The 16,048-nt window shown below is 38.8% G+C and overlaps 1 protein-coding gene across 1 annotated transcript in view; it reads left to right on the forward strand.

The window, feature by feature from the left end:
• Window positions 1–15,147, forward strand: part of LOC124613277 (tubulin alpha-8 chain-like) — a 65,639-nt gene extending 50,492 nt beyond the window's left edge. Inside the window, exons 5-6 of the mRNA XM_047141971.1 lie at window positions 14,428–14,739; window positions 14,822–15,147. Coding sequence (XP_046997927.1) covers window positions 14,428–14,718 — 291 coding nt within the window. The 3' untranslated portion in view covers window positions 14,719–14,739; window positions 14,822–15,147. The remainder of the gene's footprint in view (window positions 1–14,427; window positions 14,740–14,821) is intronic.
• The last annotated feature ends 901 nt before the right edge of the window (window positions 15,148–16,048 follow it).

Genomic DNA, 16,048 nt, shown 5'->3' on the forward strand with positions numbered 1-16,048 from the left:
GTATTTAAAAAAAAATGCATCACAGCACCCATTCAAATTATTAACTACTAAGCAAATAGGCCTAGTTGGCCAACACGAAAATTCATCAAGAACCGTTTGAATGAAAATTTTGTATTTAAGAAAATTTTGTATTTAAGAAAATTCCATCACAGCACTCTTTCAAATTTAATTATGAAGTGCAAACTAGGCCCAAAATTTTACTCTTACCAATCATACAAATAAAATGAAATGTGTTTCAGAAATGACACACAAATTCAATAAAATTATTAGTTGCAGTTTTACAGCTTTGTTTTTCGACTCTTGGCAGACCAACAGGAGATCACTTGGCTGTTCCAGACATTGGCATCTTCGCAGCTGAGATAGTGACTGTTAGACTTGCAGTCAACCATGACAGTGGTAAACTGCAGGAAATGCTAGCCTGTTAAATCAGAGATGGCTTATGCCAACAGATTGTACTGAGCTTCAACAGACTAAAATTCTAAATTAACAGTTTGTAAATTACAAGACCAAACAATTTCAAGTTGAGGGAATAAAGGCCAATTCAGCTCAAAGGAACCATAATTACGTTCCTTGATTAGTTAATATGAGCAGCACCTTTACAGTAATTAGCAGTCTTCAGAATTAAAGTCATACTACGAGGAATGAGAAATTTTAAACAAGCTCAGGTGAATACATTCATCTCTGAATGTTAACAATGGCTACAAAACTTGGTGTTGTAATATCAGGCTTATAAGAGACTGCAAGCAGCCTCATAGTCACCATCATATAACATTTCCACCATAAATAATAGTCCACTCTCAAAAACATTGCCTGTATCAAGAGCCAGCTCATTATGGCACTATGTGAATCCTTATCCTCAAGCTCTACTGGGCCTTCAAAAGGAGTACCAAAAGTTTGCACTTACACACACAAAACATGCTCTTATCAGCCAGATGTCTCACTGTATTCAAAAGCTGGAACTGGCCACCTGTGATCCAGGGAAGTCTTGGATGGAAAGGCAGAACATGAAGGCTGTCAGTCCTCCCTCCTGTCTGCCAGTGATATTGGCATACAAACAAAAGCTAACACAAAGGCTGCAACTGACTGAAAGCAGCACAGTGTGTCACCCTGGCTCAGTGCATGTGATCTCCCGCATTGGCTGAAACTCCAGAAAGGACCTTCCTTCACAGTGCAGAACACATCTGCCAGCGGTCTCACTTACTTTGCCACTTTTCGTGCCTTCCACATCCTCTTTCAAGCTGCTACAACCTCCTTTCCAGCTGAACTCCAACAAAGAACCCAAACAAACTAGTGAACAGAACCTTCATTTGACTGCCAGTTAAAGGTCAATGCCACAGCTGCTAAAAAGTGGAACAGAGTAATGATCAGGCACCATCCTAGAATTTAGAGCCTGAACGTCCCTCAACAGGGACCACATACCACCTGTTTTTTGGTCAGAGGCCCATGGGCTCTTGGAGGAGCAGGGCAAGACTGCAGTGATCAGTGTCTTGATCTCAGCCCACACAGCTCTCCGTTTGTCTGATGGAAGGGGGTGGGGCCAGCAACAAACTGGCTGTCCCTGCCTCATGGCAAGAGGGGAAATGTGGCAAGGAGGTCATTGAAAGGTCCAGATAGGAGAGCTGTTTGATGGAGCAAAGGGTAGTGAAGCAGGATTGACACAGGATGGAATTGTGGGAGGTGGCAGTTTGCCAGCTCAAAGAGGAGTCTGCAGTGGAAAATAAAATTGGTCGGCACCAAGGATGGGTCCATAATGTCACATGTTAAAAGTATGTGGGAAATCTCCATCAAGGCCTAGGTTGATGGATCTGGGTAGAAGCAGTAGGTTGTGATTTCTGAACTGTTGGCTGCAGTGAAGAATAGTGGAGAAGTTCGATGGCAGCCAGTAGAGGATAATGACTGGTGGGAATAGATGGTAAGGTCAAAAAAAAGGAGGAAGGGTGCTGAGGAGTGTGTTTTATCAAGATAACACACAAACAGGCCCCGTGAAATCATGGAGCAGCTGGGCACACGTGTTGCTGGTTGCTGTCAGTGTTTGGGGCCCACGCACACAGTGCACAGTAGTTTTCAGCAACTTCATTGAAACACTCATGATTACCATCAATATTCATCAGCCCCACTTGTTCCCAATCCATCATCTACTACTCAGGAGAGGGTGGGCAGTGCATGGTGTGGAACGGGTGTGCACACTCCAGGGCCATGGTGAGTATGCCCACCTTACTGATAATTGTAGCAATTATCTCTGCCATATCTGTGGTGGATTCGTGGCCCCTAGGCTGCAGTAGATGATGCAGGCTGTATGAGTGGGATGGTCAGGCAAGTGAGCATTGTCATGCTGCATGATGGCGATGATGGTGCAAGGGTCGAAGGCCTAAAAAACACTGTCAATAGTGGCAGCCATTGTGGTGTCGGCACTAAGAAAATCTTGCACAGGTAATGCTGTGTGTACTGCAGCTTGCAAATGAGCACACCAAGTTGCAATCAGCAATCTGTTGGGAACCATTGCTGGCTTGGCCAGTGTGCAGAGGTGCAGGAGGAACTGCATATCCGAACACTCCCCTGATGAGAACAACATGCTCGTGGGCTATAACATTGATGCGGCAAGGTACTCTGTTAGCCAGGCTTGCAGGCCCTGAATTTGCCAGATTGCGAGTGGTTGGTGATAATGTCAGGTTCAGTCTGTGCAACAGGAAATGCAAACTGCATTGCATCATTTGATATAGACAAGCCTGCCAGTATTGCCTCTGCAGAAGGTAACCACAGTCATGGATCACCTATGTTGAATGGAGGCAAGTATATAGCAGCATGGGAATGCTTAGGGATGAGAGGGGCTGTGTGTGTCTGAGAAGGGACAGCTTCTGTGAACAATCTCAGGGAAGCCCGGAAGCCATCCATGTGTGCCTGCAGGTTGGATGGGGGGGCTGGGGAGGGTGGGGGGGGGGGGGGAGGGGGTTGTGCTGTCAATAGGGACTGAAACCACTTGGAACAGTGTTCCAGTATAGTTTTTCACCATGACACACTGCTCTCTTCATTAGCATTGGCCAGGTGGAGAGTTTGGGAAAGCTGTGCGATGCTTGTGACCCAGTGTGGCAAGTGGTAGCTGGGTAATTGAGAAGCATGACACTGACAACTGCTTGGTGCAGTCAGCCATGAATAGGTGCAGGCAAGAAGGGGAAAAGAGGGGGGGGGAGGTTTGGAGGGCAGCCTGGGTTACCTGTGTGGGAAATACATTCCTCACTGTCTTGATACACATGATCTCAACTTGGGCTGCGCTCTGGTGCACACAGGACTCTGGGTCTGCAGAATGAAATATTACTGTGACAAAGAAATGATTCCTTTACTGGAAATGGACACAACTGTATATAACATACTAATGCCCTCCCCCCCTCTCTCTGTCCATCTCCTCCTCCTCCCCCCTTGCTGTCCTCCTCCCCCATTCCAAAAAATTTCTCTCCATCTCCTCCTCACCACTCTCTCTGTCCATCTACTCCTTCCCCTTCTCTCTGTCTGGTTTCTTCACCTCCCCCCCTCTGTCCATGTCCTCAATTGGGAAATGAAGTCCTTAAAATGAATGTGTAAATTGGCTGGGACCATTAATATAAGGGGTACAGAAAAGACGTCTCCAGCTGCTGTATCTTGAGGATAGTACCTTAAATGACAGTTTTCTCATGTTTTTCATCTGTGAACAGGTAGCACTACAAAGTTTCAGATGATTCAGATTCCACAGTACATTAGTATTCTCATAATAAGTCGATAAGCGATAAATACAACATTCATCTTTCCTCCAAAAACTGAATGTAGCAAAGAAAACAAAACAGCACATTGTTGTGTACACAGTTTTTATTTGAAATTATGTATAAGCAGATATGTGGAAGAAACAATCTGTCTAAAGGTTTAAATGCCCTGATATCTAATTTAAAACCCATGAGAAAGAAAGTGCTGTGCTATGGAAATGTGTAATTTCGTTTCCTGTGCTGAGAAAATGTGTGGAGACATTTTCTTTCTTGCAATTGGTTTTAACAAAAAATCTGTACATTGTTGTTTAAAAAATACAGGATTTTTCAAAATAGAATATATGTACTTTGAACATACAAATTTATTAAACTGTAAGACATACTTTGAAACTTGGGACACATATTTACAAATCTCTCAAGTTTAGATTACAGACATTCATTATGTCCTCCACCAGCAATAAGAACATCACATCAATCCTTGAATTCTTCACATACTCCATCATTACTGTTATGGCAGTATGGATCCAGTTCTTCAAATCTTCTAGGCCCCATGATAGTGTTGGTACAAAAGGAAGAAGAAGTCACAAGGCATCAAATCCAGTGACCATGGAAGCAAGCTGAGGAGTGTTAAGTCACAGGCTGTTTGATGGTCAGTCTAATGGTTCAGTAGAGTTTCCTTCAGATATTCCCATATTTTCTGAAGTCAGCGAGCGGGTGCCCCATCTTGTTGAACAATGAAAAAATGAAGTTGTCCTTGTGCTGCCTTTGAAACAACCAGGTTTGTAATGCAGGAAGATACTCATGACCATTAACCATCTTTCCATCAAAGAAGAATGGGAAAAGATGGGTTGTATAGCATACTAAACGCATTGACTTTGGGTTAGTGTCGTACGTGTTCAGTGTGTGCATGACAGTTCTGTAGTCCCCAGATTTGAGCTTTTTTCCCCAAAAACAAAGGTGTACAGTCGCTTCATCACTGAACTTGATGCTTTGTGCAAAAGTGAAAAGTGTTGTCATTATCAATAGCATTCTGAAACTCGTCAGAAAATGCCACATGTTTGTATTTGTCATTATGACATAGAGCCTGTAAAAACTGTAACTTTTAAAGCTTCATAACCAAGCAACATCTCAAAACATGCCAAATTTTCAGTTGTAACTCCTGTCTCACACGACAAGTTGATTTTGTAGTACTAAGTTGGAAATCTGTTTTATTTCGTGCAACATTTTCTTTGGAAACTGGAGGGCAGGCAAGTCTCTTTCCTTTACATACCCATCCTGTTTTTACAAACTGTTGATACCATCTGCAAATGTTCCATCTGTTCGGAATTACACTTCACAAACTTGGGAACACAAAATGATTTCTCCCACAAAGTAGCCATTTTGCAACAAGTAAAGCTAACAAAGCAAACAGAAGGCAATCAGCATTTAGTGGCAATGAATATTCCTCCAGTAACCAGACAGTGACACAGCAATACATAGTTTTCACAGCATAATACTTTGTAATATGTATATTTGTATATAGTGATGGGAGATTTCAATGCACAGGTAGGCAAAGACAGAAGGGATTTGAACAAGTATTGGGATGTTTTGGATATGGAAGGGGAAAGACTCCTAGATTTGTGCCAGTGGAATGGAATGAAAATAGCGAACAGCTGATTTATGAAGAGAGAAAGTCATGTTATCACCAGATACAGTTGGGATGGAAGAACCAAGAGTGTAATTGATTATATTCTAGTAGATAGGGAATGGGGAAAGATAGTAACAAATGTGAAGGTAATTCCAAGTGTGAGTGCAGATGGAGACCATAGATTACTGGCAGGACAATGGAAAATGAATCAGTTTGTGAAAAACAGACAACAGAAGAAAGTGATGAGGATACGGGATTGGAAACTGAAGGAGAGTGAAAGTACTGAGGAGTACAGAGAATTAATAACACAAAAATTTTCAAAAGAAGTTTTCTGTGATGTAGAAAAAGAATAGAGTTTATTCAAAGACACTTTAGTCGAAGCAGCATAAAAAGTATGTGGTAGAATATCTGGAAAGGAAAAAGTAAGACAGACAAGTTGGTAGGATGATACCACAATCCAAGCAGTTAGAAGAAAAAATGGATTGTGGAGAAAGTAGTGGAAAACTAAAAGATATATAGAGGAAAAGAAGAAATGCAAAGAAATAGTGGAAACAACAAAGAAAAAGTCATGGGAAGAGTTTACCAAAATATTTGAAGAAGATGTGTAGAGCAATAAGAAAATGTTCTATAAAATGATGAAAAATAAAAGAAAGGTTTCTGAAGTACCAGTAAAGATGGAAACAGAGAATGGTACTGTGATTGAAGATCCAGGGAATATTAAAGATCTCTGGAAAGAACATTTTAAGAAACTATTAAACACTGAGGAGCAGATACATGAGGAAACAACAAATAATGGAGAAACTGAGAGAAGTTGCATGGGAAGAAATGGAAATAGCTGGGAAGAAGATGAATGGGGGGAAGGCCCAGGACCTGATTAAGTATCAATGGTTGTGATGAGAGCAGCAGGTCCAGTGGAAATGCAGTGGCTGTACAGAGTATTGTCATGTGTGTGGAGACGATTGGAGGAGACATTATTCCCATCTTCAAAAAAGGCAATAAAAGACTTTGTAAGAACTACAGAGGAATAACCCTTATGAGTCATACAGCCAAGATTTTTTAAAGAAATTTACCAAATTGAATAAGTGAAAAGACAGAAAAGAAGCTGAGTGAAGAACAGCATGGGTTTATGAAAGGAAGAAGCACGATCAACCTGATATTTTCTACCTATCAACTGGTAGAAAAAAGTTGGGAGTATAACAAAAGGGTGGTAATGGTTTTTATATACATCAAAAAGACATGTGACTCAGTTAACAGGGAAAGAATCTGGGAAGAAATGAAGAAGACAGGTATAGAAGGTAGATACATTAATGTAATACAGACAATGTACAGAGGACACAATTGTAGAATTAGAACACCATTGGGAAACTCTGAATACTTCAAAATAAGACAAGGACTTAAACAAGGAAGTATTCTATCTCCTGCACTTTTTAATGTTGTGATGGAGGGAATGAATAGGACAGTTAAAGATATACTAACAGAAAAATACAGATGATTTTTGCGGATGATATCGTAATATGGACGATAAAGAGGTAGATGTACAGTTACAACTTGATCTATGGAAGGAAGTAATGAAAAGGTATGGATTAAAAATAAATAAAGATAAGAGTGAAGTAATGGTATTTGGAAGAGGCAAAGGGATCAATGAGAATATTGGTTCAAATGACTCTGAGCACTACGGGACTTAACTTCTGAGGTCATCAGTCGCCTAGAACTCAGAACTACTTAAACCTAACTAACCTAAGGACATCACACACATCCATGCCCGAGCCAGGATTCGAACCTGCGACTGTAGTGCTCGCGCGGTTTCAGGCTGTAACGCCTAGAACCGCTCGACCACCCTGACCGACAACGAGAATATTACTTTGAATGGAGAACCCCTCAAAGTGGTAGACAGTTTCACTTATTTAGAGATTAAGATGGTACGGGCATGTTAAGAGGATGCATGGCCAGAGACTTCCCAAAATTGTGGAAGAACTAAAGATGGATCAAAAAGACCTAGACAGCACCCAAGAACACAGTGGAAAACAGGAGTGAGAATATCAGTGCAAAGGAGAAATGTGACCTGGCAGCAAGTGGAGGAAGAAAAGTGGTGGGAGGACTGAGCCAGTGGAGAGGTCTCGTCAGCACGTAGACCTGGCAATAGCTGGAGCAGGATCCGGATACAACAACAACAATACTTTGTAATACATATACTCTTTTTGAAACACCCGTTATGTAGTCAGTGTCCATCTGAATGTTAGTGTGGAGTATCATGTAACAATATGACATAAAATGGTCAGAACTATTCATGATTTTCGCTAACATTGTTTCATGTACTTACGTATACTTAAAAAGTGTACAGCCAATGTTTGAATGCTTATTAGAGCATCAGGTAAAAATCTGAATAACTTTTCTAGATTTTTGCTAACATCATTTCCCCAATATGTCTCATTTATTTATTCATTTACCATATATATTTAAAAAATATGTAGCCTATGTCCACCCAGAAATTTATTAGAGTACCTTGTAAAAATAAGAAATAAATGGGTGAAAAACTTCTCAAGATTTTTATTTCCAATGTTTCCCATTTATGTATTACATACATATTTATGTACGATATACATTAAAAGATATGTAGCTTATGTTCATATAAATGTTTCTTAGAGAATTGTCTAAAAATTTGAAGTAAATCAGCCAAGAACTTTTTGGGCTTTCTGATAATGTTTGCTCTTTATGTACTACCTATACATACACAGAGCCTATATCTGTCCAAATTTTTATGAGAGCATTGTGTAAAATTTTCAAATAAATTGGTCAACAACTTTTTTGAGATTTTTGCTAACAACATTTCCCTTTTATGTATTACATATATACAGGGCTATTACAAATAATTGAAGCGATTTCATAAATTCACTGTAGCTCCATTCATTGACATATGGTCATGAGACACTACAGATACATAGAAAAACTCATAAAGTTTTGTTTGACTGAAGCCGCACTTCAGGTTTCTGTCGCCAGAGCACTCGAGAGCACAGTGAGACAAAATTGCGACAGGAGCTGAGAAAGCGTATGTCGTGCTTGAAATGCACTCACATCAGTCAGTCATAACAGTGCAACGACACTTCAGGACGAAGTTCAACAAAGATCCACCAACTGCTAACTCCATTCGGTGATGGTATGCGCAGTTTAAAGCTTCTGGATACCTCTGTACGGGGAAATCAACGGGTCGGCCTGCAGTGAGCGAAGAAACGGTTGAACGCATGCGGGCAAGTTTCACGCGTAGCCCACGGAAGTCGACGAATAAAGCAAGCAGGGAGCTAAAAGTACCACAGCCGACGGTTTGGAAAATCTTACGGAAAAGGCTAAAGCAGAAGCCTTACCGTTTACAATTGCTACAAGCCCTGACACCCAATGACAAAGTCAAACGCTTTGAATTTTTGGCGCGGTTGCAACAGCTCATGGAAGAGGATGCATTCAGTGCGAAACTTGTTTTCAGTGATGAAGCAACATTTTTTCTTTATGGTGAAGTGAACAGACACAATGTGCGAATCTGGGCGGTAGAGAATCCTCACGCATTCGTGCAGCAAATTCGCAATTCACCAAAAGTTAACGTGTTTTGTGCAATCTCACGGTTTAAAGTTTACAACCCCTTTTTCTTCTGCAAAAAAAACGTTACAGGACATGTGTATCTGGACATGCTGGAAAATTGGCTCATGCCACAACTGGAGACCGACAGTGCCGACTTCATCTTTCAACAGGATGGTGCTCCACCGCACTTCCATCATGATGTTCAGCATTTCTTAAACAGGAGATTGGAAAACCGATGGATCGGTCGTGGTGGAGATCATGATCAGCAATTCATGTCATGGCAGGCTCTCCCGACTTAACTCCATGCGATTTCTTTCTGTGGGGTTATGTGAAAGATTCAGTGTTTAAACCTCCTCTACCAAGAAAAGTGCCAGAACTGCAAGCTCGAATCAACGATGCTTTCGAACTCATTGATGGGGACATGCTGCGCTGAGTGTGGGAGGAACTTGATTATCGGCTTGATGTCTGCCGAATCACTAAAGGGGCACATATCGAACATTTGTGAATGCCTAAAAAAACTTTTGGAGTTTTTGTATGTGTGTGCAAAGCATTGTGAAAATATCTCAAATAATAAAGTTATTGTAGAGCTGTGAAATCGCTTCAATCATTTGTAATAACCCTGTATTTATATACCATACATATTTAAATAGTATGTTGCTGAAAGTTTCTTGCAGCGTAGTGCAAATACAGGAAAAAATCAGAAAAGAAATTTTCAAAATTTTTTATTAGCTATGTTAAATGGTAACTTATTATACTAGCATAGATATAGATTTTTTTATACATCAAATAAATGCAAATATCTTAAGTAAATCAATAAAGAATTTTACCAACCACATATATTTCTTAAAGAGCAGCATATGTCCGACTGCATTTTTATTAGAATAATGTGTAAAAAAGTTAAGTAATTTCAAGATTTTTGTTAACAACCTTTCCCTTTTATGTAATGTAGATATATTTATATACCATATGTATTTAAAAATGTGTAGCCTATGTCTGTCCAAACATTTATTATAGTATCATGTAAAAATCTGAAGTAAATGACTCAAGAACTTTTCAAGGTTTTTAGTAACAGTGTTAAACTACAACTTGTCTTATAACTTTTTGAGGTTTTTGGTAAAAATATTAAACTAGAACTTGTCTTTATATAGTAGTATAGAAAGTAGGTTTACATAGGATAAAGTATTAACTTGATCTGTACACAAAAAACACTACTATTATTCACATGGTACTGGATCTGGTGTGCATACCAAAGTGAAACTAAATACTTGCTTGAAGATGTCCATATAACCGTATGCGTGGTTATATGGGGTTGCCTGTACTTGTCTTAAAGAGGGCAGATGCCAAACCACAAGTAACTCAGGTTGGGTGACACACAGTTGCTGCTCACAGTTTGAGGCACTGTTTATTACAGACAAACCCATTGATAAGGCACTAAGCAATCTATAGCTTGTGAACAAGCTTGTAGTGATCTATGTACTGTATGATAAATACACCAACAAATAGTTACAATCAGACTGGTCACAAGCATTATTATCATGAAAACAAAACTCTATCATGCACTCGTAATACTAAAGGAGGTGGACAAAGTGACCATGGATGAATTTACACTAAGCTTAATCATGCACAACACAAGCAATACAATTAAATATTCTCACTACAGAGGTGAGGAAAATGGCACACCATCTGCGAGGGTACATTTACAGACTAATACTGTAACATATGAGACACACAGTAGACAGACAGATAAAAGGACAAGCCATGTATGAATTTACTCTATAATAATTACAATGTGAGCAAGGCAATATGATTAAATCCTCTCACTAACATGGAGAAGGAAATGACTGATTAGTACTGTAAGGACAGTGCACATGCGCATTCCTTTGATAATCTGAGTGGCAAGACCGACAGGGTCCGTCAGACCTTAGGCATTAATATTTGGGATTCTGTGAAGCAGAGAGCTGCAAAAATGAAGCTGCTTGGCAGTGCATAAGGATCAATCACAAAACTTGGTCTTTAAGCACTCTGCCACTCTCTCTTGATAATGGGGACTGATGACCATAGCAGTCTGGTCCCTTTACTCCCACAAACCAACCAACCATCTTGATAATGCTTCCATATGTCAGCAATTACAGTTTGGCCCAAGCGGGCAGTTCTGACTCACCAGCACTGTCTTCACTTCACTCTTACCTATCTGGATCATTGTTATGGCAAACTGTCAAATGTTCATTCTTCTAATTCAAATTGCTCTGGAATTAGGATTCAGTAAATATTATCTTGTTTGAACAAAGATGCGAGTCACCCAGCATCGATGTGGAAAGTGCCTTTCTGTAAAAATCCCAAACTGCAGCAAAGAAATGCATGGCAAAGAGAGATTCCAACTCTTGGGTCCACTTTTGCTCGTGTCCCAATCTGACATTGAGCAACATGTCATCTGCTGCTGAATGTTGCAATAGACAGACGGCAGTTACATACACACAGTAGTGCATCGCCACAATGTGGTACCAACTTCTATTCCCGAGCTGAATTTGTTAACTGCCTTATCTACGGAGAATGCCATACAAAGCCTCACAAATGAAGTTCTGGCAGAACTAGACAAGATAAATTATCCTGCTGAAATATTTTATGTTCTTCCCAAAGCTTTTGATTGTGTTGAGAACAAAACTTTACTTGGCTAAGTAAAATGTTAATGGCATTTATGACATCCTTACTGCCATGGACAGAGATCTTACTTTGATTACAGAAAATAATGTGTCACATTTGCAGACTGTATTACAGGAAGCAAACTATCCTCAAAGTGGGAAACGTAACATGTGGAGTCACACAAGAGTTGGTATTGGATCTGCTCTCATTATTAACATACATAAATAGTTTTCAAATGACTTTAAAGTAATGTTTGCTGGTGTCACAAGTATACTAATCAAGGGTCCAAAATCAGGTTTACTAAACAGTCTCGATGGTAAGTGAATAGGCTTCTGACTTGATAACACCAAACAGTTTGTCTTAACCTAAGATAGACTTATTATGCAGTTTCATACATGTAAAGAAGTCCCACTAGTATCAGGAATATGACTTAATGATCACACAGAAAATCAAACAGTTTTATGGGCACAACTGGACTACACATTAAAAGTTAATCATCATATGCATGAATTACTCAAGGAGCTCATTTTGGCACATTTAGGTGTTAGAATCATCTCTGAATGAATGTGCAGACCTGTATACAAGGGTGTTGATTTAATTTACATATTTTCAGTCCCTGTGCTTTTATAAAATAAACCTATGGCTAATGCAGCTTAAATAAGCGTTTATTCAACTGTAAGTGTACCGGTACTGTGTAAAGTGGATAACTGAACAACTTGCAGAGGCCACTTTAATGAGCTTGGAACTCTTCCACTAACTTTCTGGTACATCTACTCTGTAATGGTTTTTGTTGCCAATTGTAAAATCAAATGCAGCTGAACTATGATTTTCACAATCACAAAACAGGACACACAAATAATTTTCATGTGGACATTGCTTCCTTGACTATGGTTCAAAGTGGATTTGTGTGTTCTGGTGCAAAGGCATTCAGTAGGTTCCCATGTAACATAAAACAAGGAATTAGGAGTCCCTGATAATTCAAAACAAAATTAAAATCGCACCTCATGGACCATTCTTACAAATTATCTAGATTGAAGAATTGGAAATTCCTTTAGCTAAAGGCAGTTGGAATTGTTTCTATAGCTGCATGAGAGATAGTAGTTTATTGTAAATAGGTATCTGTTACACACGTATGTAACTATTCACTTTTGAAGGTATGAAAGTAATCAGATAAGTGCGAAGCTACCAGTAGAAGATTAACAACAGCTATTTGATGTAACTGAAGCAGCTATTTACAGACTGGCATATTTTCTTACAATTTATTAAGTTAAATTTATCTGGCACAAACACATTTAGTATTAAGAAATATAATGATAATTTATTCGTAATACCTTGACAGATTTAGAAACTTAAGAGATGCTTCTCTTTTGTAAATGTATCTTTTGACTCATTTGATATCCCTTAAGGTCCCCTTGATGTGATCTGTGTGAAGAGATGAATGAATTAATGAGATCTCATAACCTTTTATACTTTATTTTGACTTTCATTTCAATCAGTATCATATTCAATGTTGATCACACAACATATTTACTTCTATGTTGTAAACTGTACTTTTAATAGAATCACAACCCGAGAAATCTTTGCTCATTTGTTGGATATGATGTTGCCATATCTTTTATTTCCACTTCATCAAGCTAAATAAGAAAACATACCATGTCTTGTGTTTTTCAAGTTAGCCAAAGTATTTTTGGGTATCCAACCAGGTTCACAGTTCCATTTTTATGCAAAGTACAGCATGTCTCGCTAAGTAGTTCATAAGTTTGCAGTTTTATACAGTTGTACTTTGGTGATATGAAGCTTGCCCCATATATTATCCTTTAGCAAACTGCATGGGTTTACTCAAAGTTCAGTAAGACTTTCATTGGTAAATCTCCACATATCCCACCTCAACTCAGTTCATTACCAAACCCGCTACACTATGTCTGGTGTACATCTGCAATGTAGATTATTGTTCTGATTTCAGTAACCATAACTGGTAATGACTGTGTGAAAATTCTTTCTTCATGAATCCCTGAGGTTAAAACCAAAAAGTGTCAAGTGATGTGAACAAGGTAGTGATGCAACTGACACAGATCAGTGTATTCACCAACTTGGTAATCGATTACTGACAGACCATTGACTTTATTAAGGTATTGAGGCAGTGTGCAAACTTGTTGAAATGTTACATCCTCATCTACGTGTGTGATTAAACAGTTTTTCAGATCTGTGATTTATTGCAATAAATTTAGATGCAACTGCTACATAAAGTCATTATTGAAACACAAAATATTTTCCAGCTCTGTGAGTCATCACAATAAATTTGTATACAGCTTCAAAGTTAAGTCATTATTGAAGCATCTTATATTTTTGTATTGTTGGTGAGACCATTAACCTGCTTGGTCACCCAAAATTATATCACCTATACACTCATTTACTCCTGATCTTAAATAATTTGTCTTAATGCTCTCTGGTACTGCATTAGTTTCAAAAATTAACCATCCACATTGCAGTACATCATACATTTAGATTGGAATGGTATACTGTCCTGTACTTGGCAAACCAGTGTTCTACAATGAGAGAAATAAAGCTTTACAAGCAATAATGAAAACTGTCTCTAACTTTACATCATAGCAATTGAATTCAAATTTTGTCATTGTATTCTTCATTTTTATGTTCACCATATTGTTATCCTATTTTTGTGGCCATATTTATATTAATTGCCTGGGATCACAATGAAGTCTTTTTACATCATTTTCCTCCAGTAACACGCACAAAATGAAAAACTCTAAAACCTTGTAAACGTCAATGATTAGGTCACAATATGAATGATTAATTTTACTCAAAAGGACTCATTAATAAATATACTTTTGTTTGCTTTGCAAGGTTGGAATAAACTACCAGCCCCCAACTGAAGTGCCTGGTGGGGATTTGGCTAAAGTGCATCGTGCAGTGTCAATGCTAAGCAACACAACAGCCATTCAAGAAGCATGGGAGAAACTTGACAGAAAATTTGACTTGATGTACGAAAAACGTGCCTTTGTACATTGGTACACACGAGAGGGTATGGAAGAAATGGAATTCTCTGAAGCCCGTGAAGACCTGGCTGCTCTTGAAAAGGACTATGAAGAGATTGCAGTTGACACTGAACCCACACCTGTTGACAGTGAATACTAACTTTTCCACATAAAAAGTATGGTAAGTGCAAGAAATAGTGAAATAATGCATTATAATTTTGTGAATACACCCAAGTTCTCTCATATTGATGTCCTTGTTACAGATGCTGCAAAGAGATTCTGACAAATATAATCAGAGTGTACAAACAAAAGAAATGTGGGCTTTACACAAAGATCTGTGCGTGCTTCCATCATACTGCATCACGTTAGGTGTAATAGCACAATATCACAGGCTGTCTAGATCTGCAAGCATTCCACCCATACTTTCTCCCAGATTTACTGAAGGTCTTATTCCTGTATGCCATTAGTCATGTTTGGCTCATTTACCTTTTTCTTGTACTTATACTGTGGAGAGGTGAGACGGAATAAAAACTTTTATCTACATTTTTTGGCAGAAGGTTGAAAAGAAACTGTGTTTTTGAGTGGTGATTTTGTGTCCTCTTTTTTCATATTAAATCATTAAAGTATATTTGACTTGTAAATTTTGTGTTTTGTGAAATACGATAACTATTTTAGCTATTATATCTGCTGCATATGCCCTTGACAGCATAATAGTAGATCCAGTAAATAACAGCCAGAGTGAAAGTCCAGCACAGCTCTGACATGAAAGAAGTACAACATGCCTTTTTCCAGCTAACATTAAGAACACAGAAAAGAAGAATTGTTCTAATTATTGCACTAAATCTCTCACTGAAAATAGTAAAGAACTCAAACATGATGACACTTGACCCTGAGTTTTTTAAAAGGGACCTATATCTTAAATGGAAAAATTTAGAGAGACAAAACAGTTTAATTTCCTTTACAACCACCATATCCGAAGGGGAATGTTATTCTCAAATAATTTATTACATTATACATTATCCCTGCATGTGATGGCAGTATTCTGCTGCACTGACTGACAATCTAATGTGCAAGTTGTGTGTGTCATTGCACCATTGTTTTATAATACCCAATGTCAGTACATGGTTCAATGTCAGATTCTTGAAAGTGGTTCAAGAATCTGACATTGAACCATTTATTGTCACTGGGCACTGAACCGCTTTCTTTGAGTCCAGCCACTTAATCCATGAGCCATGTCTCATCATCAACAGGCTATTTGTGACCATATCATTGCTCTTGTGGAAGAAGGGAATTTGACTGCACCAGAGTCTGGGGCACAGTCATCTTGCAGTGACTGTTCGTCTGTGGGAGTTTGGGACTAGATTAGCTCCCATGGGCTTGAGATGTTTCATGGGAGAGATGGTCGAATTTTTGCTGCCCTGTTGTAACATAACCTTATTTACCTGTTCTAATATGCCTCTGGTAGCTGTGCTTCTGTAAAATCTGGCTCA

The sequence above is a fragment of the Schistocerca americana genome, chromosome 4 (genome assembly GCF_021461395.2).
Source record: "Schistocerca americana isolate TAMUIC-IGC-003095 chromosome 4, iqSchAmer2.1, whole genome shotgun sequence".
Classification (NCBI taxonomy): Eukaryota; Metazoa; Arthropoda; class Insecta; order Orthoptera; family Acrididae; genus Schistocerca; species Schistocerca americana.